The 3,814-nt window shown below is 53.7% G+C and overlaps 1 protein-coding gene across 1 annotated transcript; it reads right to left on the bottom strand.

Moving 5' to 3' along the window:
- Window positions 1-1,354: 1,354 nt before the first annotated feature.
- Window positions 1,355-2,558, bottom strand: LOC103584118 (NF-kappa-B inhibitor-like protein 1; the record flags this gene model as incomplete). The annotated part of the gene is made up of 2 exons (XM_008565233.1): window positions 1,355-2,159; window positions 2,337-2,558. Coding segments are annotated over 2 exons (812 nt in total), but the record flags the coding sequence as incomplete, so codon positions are not given.
- Between the last annotated feature and the right edge of the window lie 1,256 nt (window positions 2,559-3,814).

Consider the following 3,814-nt stretch of genomic DNA (forward strand, 5'->3'; position numbering starts at 1 on the left):
TCTCAACCCCCAGCCTAGGGATCCTAAACCCAACTCCCCCCAACTCCAAACCTAGGCTCTTTGCATGCCACTTCCGAAATCTCCAGCCTGTGAGAGGAACCGGAAACCAAGGTCACTCACAGCTTGAAGTCTCTTCTCTGAATCACAGCAGCTTCCTCTCTCACAGGACCTTTCTTACCAGCCCTTCCCCCTCCTGCCCCCTGAAAATCTGCCTGGTCCTTTGGAGGCCTTGGGCCTCTTCCTAACATCAGGCTCTCTGTCTTCTGCGAGGGTCTCATGCCCACCCCATGTTCCCATGTTTCCAGAAGCTTCCCCTCCCTGTCCTCTACCACCTTCCACTTCCACTCCTGGGGTTCTCCTGTATAAACCTGGGCTCAAAGCCTGAAAAAGAAGTTTCTGATAAGATCCTCTGATGTAGACAAACACAGACTGTGCACTCTCCAATTTCCTATCCTAGTTTCCAGGGAGCTAGAGTGGGGAGTTGAGTAATGAATAGTGGGAGAGATGGAGATACCTCCCTCCTCTATGGGGATCCCAGACCCTCTCTCTCCACCTGTCAGGACTTCATCACCAGTTCTTGGAAAAGGAGATGTTTATGTGGAAGGCAAAGCCTAGGCTGCCCAGAGATGAAGCATGGGGATTGGGGATGGGGACAGAAGCTGGAAGGAAGAAATGAGAATTGGGGCCCTGGAGGAGGAGACTGAGAAACTAGAGGGCAGGACTAGCTGGGAGCCTAGCAGCCTGGCTGGCCTTGGGTGTGGATCTCTGGTTGCCCAAGAACAGACAACCCAGGTTACATAATTTGGCTCTTTCTGCCTCCTTCCCCTGCTCCTAATTTTAGCAACCGAAATTCCACTCCCCCACAGAACTCTTCCTCTATCCATTCTGCTTCTATCCCCTGTCCTCCCCCAGCCTCCTCATGGCCCCCCAGCCCTAGCTGCCCCCAACTCGGCTCCTTCAGTGACTCAGCAAAGGGAAAGCCCTGTGATGGGGGAAGAGGGTGTTAAGTGGGGAGGAGGATGTGGTTCTGCTTGGGGAGCTGGGGAGGGGAGCGAAACTGGTTTTGTTCCCCTTTTGGCCTCTGTTCACATCTATTTCTCCAGCTGCAGACTGCAGAGTGGACGGACCCCAGTGTAGGGAGCAGAGTGAGATGAGGGCAAACTGGGCCTTTTTAGAGCTGGCTTGAGGGTGGGCAAGCAGGGGATTCTTGTTGTTAGCTGAGGGCATGCACTAGCGCCTGCGTGTGTGTTGCAGGTGTGTAGGAGCTGTGGGTTTCAGCAGGCAGGGCGGGAAAGGAGATGTCATGGGTGATAAAAACCACAGCAATGGAACAAGGCAGAGGAGACGGCAGGAGTGAAATGTGGAACCAGGTCTTATTAGGAAATGGCAGAATCAAGGAGCAATGTTGGTGGCCCTTATCCCGCCAACCCTGCTCGTTACAAGTTCTGCTCCCACCCCACATCCTCTGCCATGCAGCATCTGACTCTTCCTCGTTATCTCCACCTGTCCTCACCCTTCCTTCTACCTGCCCCTGAGGCTGCATCCCAGTTTCTCGCTCTTTCCCTAGGGTCACTTGAGGGCCTCTGCATGGCGATTCAGGGCCTGAGAAAGGGCTGTCACAGCTCCCATTACACGGCCCAGCTCCCAGGTCTCAATCTGGCTTCGAAATCGCTGCAGGAAGCGGTCAGGGTGCCAGCGGACCTGCTGGACCCTCAAGTACCTCCTCAGAGCACCCTGTTCCTCCAAGGGAGGGCCCCTGGCCACAAGGGCTGCAGCCATGGCCTCTGGGTCTCCTCCCCCAGGGCAGGGCCAGGGCACATCACCAAAGCGCCAGAGGCTGCCCCTTCCAGCCCCTCTGGGGTGCTCTGCCCTAGGCCCAGCCCTGGCTGGCTCTGGCCCTTGGTCCCCTTGAGCCTCCTGGGCCCTCCTGGATCGGCTTTCATGCAGTTCTTCCTCTTTGGCCTGGGATCGCTCTTGGAAGAGCCGCTGCTCTTCCTCCTGCTGTCGCCAGTTGTGACTGGAGCCCTCAGCCCGTGAGGGTCTGCCGGATCTCTCTGCTTCCCGCTGCTGCTGCTGGTGCTTCTGGGCATGTTCCCGGGCCAAGCGCTCTGACCAGGCTGAGAAGGATTCAGGTTCCTGGGCCTCACGGGAAGCGTCATCTGTTTGGGAGGTGGGATGGGGCATATCAGAGAGAGGCTGTGAGAAGGTGATGGGGCATGAGAGACAAGTATAGAGGAAGGGGCAGAGGAGTCTTGTGTGGAACATTCATGTAGTGGGCAGAGGAAAAGTGGCCAACGGGAAAGAAGGGCAGCTGTGGATGGCAATGGATTCCTCACCTTCAAATCTCCCAATGACCTCCTGCCACTCGTCCTCCAGCTCGCCTTGCAGCTTCTGCCTCCATTCCTGCTCCTTGGAAGCCTCATCTTCTTCCTCCTCTTCAGCAGAATCCCAGGGAGGTCCCCAACCTAGAATTTGCCCCGGGGTCTCCCCATCCTTGTTCTTTATTCCCATGGCAGAGGGACAGCGACTCAGCAGTGGCAGGAAGAAGTCTGTGTAGGCTGTTGGTGGGAGAGGAGTGAGCAGAAGTTAGCTGGGACTCCTGCTCCTTGGGAGGGCCACCATCTTGGACGCTGCTGGTCACTCACTCCCTTGGTCTTAGAGCAATGGAAAGGGTGGCCCACATGGCTGCCTCCTGGGTATTAGGAAATAACCATCACTTGCAAATACATACTCATAGTTTACCATATGCACGATAAGTGTGGTAGTTTAAAATATTCTAACCTGTGTCCCCACAAACTATTTTAGTGTCCTGGGAATTCTATAATGTCAAATGACGTTTTCCAGCCTGCCTCCAGCCACCTAGGGTAATGTCAAAATCCTTTGACTATGTATTCCACTTTTGGCTTGAAAGTCTTGTCACTATATATCCCTTCTTGTATTTCTCACCCAAAACTACACGTCAGACCGGTAAAATATCTGAACACTCTACTCTGAACCATTATAAATATACAAATACGTTAACATTTATCTTTTTATATCACTTTTCAATATATTGAGTAAAATAAATGTATTCAGGAGATCTTCTCTCAGCCACCCTTACCCAGGGAGGGGAGTGGCAGGTAGACCAGCAATGAGTTTGAGCCACAGAAATGTTGCCAGCAGCAGAGCTCTTTCCAAATGACTGCTGACCTAGGGCAGGGGAAAGGGGCCTGAGATAGGGGGTCTCATCCAGGTACTAGGAGAAAACAGAAGGGGGACTGACATTCCTGAGTTCCCCTCTTCCTGAATCCTGACCTCACTGCATATGGTCCAGGTTTAGCTAAGTGCCATGTTGCTTGCTTCACTGCCAACCCAGGCACCTTGGCCAGGCCCATCTGCTCTGGCCACCAACCACCTCTTTAACTCAGTGGACAGGGGAAGGTGAAGGAGGCAGCCTTCCTTCCTGCAGACCTGCTTTCTTTCTCTAGGGTAGGAGGAAATGGACCGGCAGTCCGCCAATATTTATGCTGTGGTGCTGGAATGTACCTTTTACCTTGCAGAAGGACAGGAAAAGGGTTGAACTGTCACTGCCAGGAAGGCAAGAAGACAGAATGGGCCCAGCCTTGGTTGGCCAAGGCCCAGCCCCACCAAACCACTTCAGGGTGAGAGGAAGGAGCACTTCTTAGTACTGGTGTGACCTGTCACAAGTCCTCCCAACTTGTCCCACCCAGCAAGTACCTGTTCCTGTCTTCAACTGCTTATTCCTCACTAGGGTTCACTGCAGATGTGAGGGTGGGTGTGTGCTCAAGCTGGCATGAGAGGTTTTAAATTCATA

Source organism: Galeopterus variegatus, unplaced genomic scaffold, assembly GCF_000696425.1.
Source record: "Galeopterus variegatus unplaced genomic scaffold, G_variegatus-3.0.2 Scaffold44675, whole genome shotgun sequence".
NCBI lineage: Eukaryota > Metazoa > Chordata > Mammalia > Dermoptera > Cynocephalidae > Galeopterus > Galeopterus variegatus.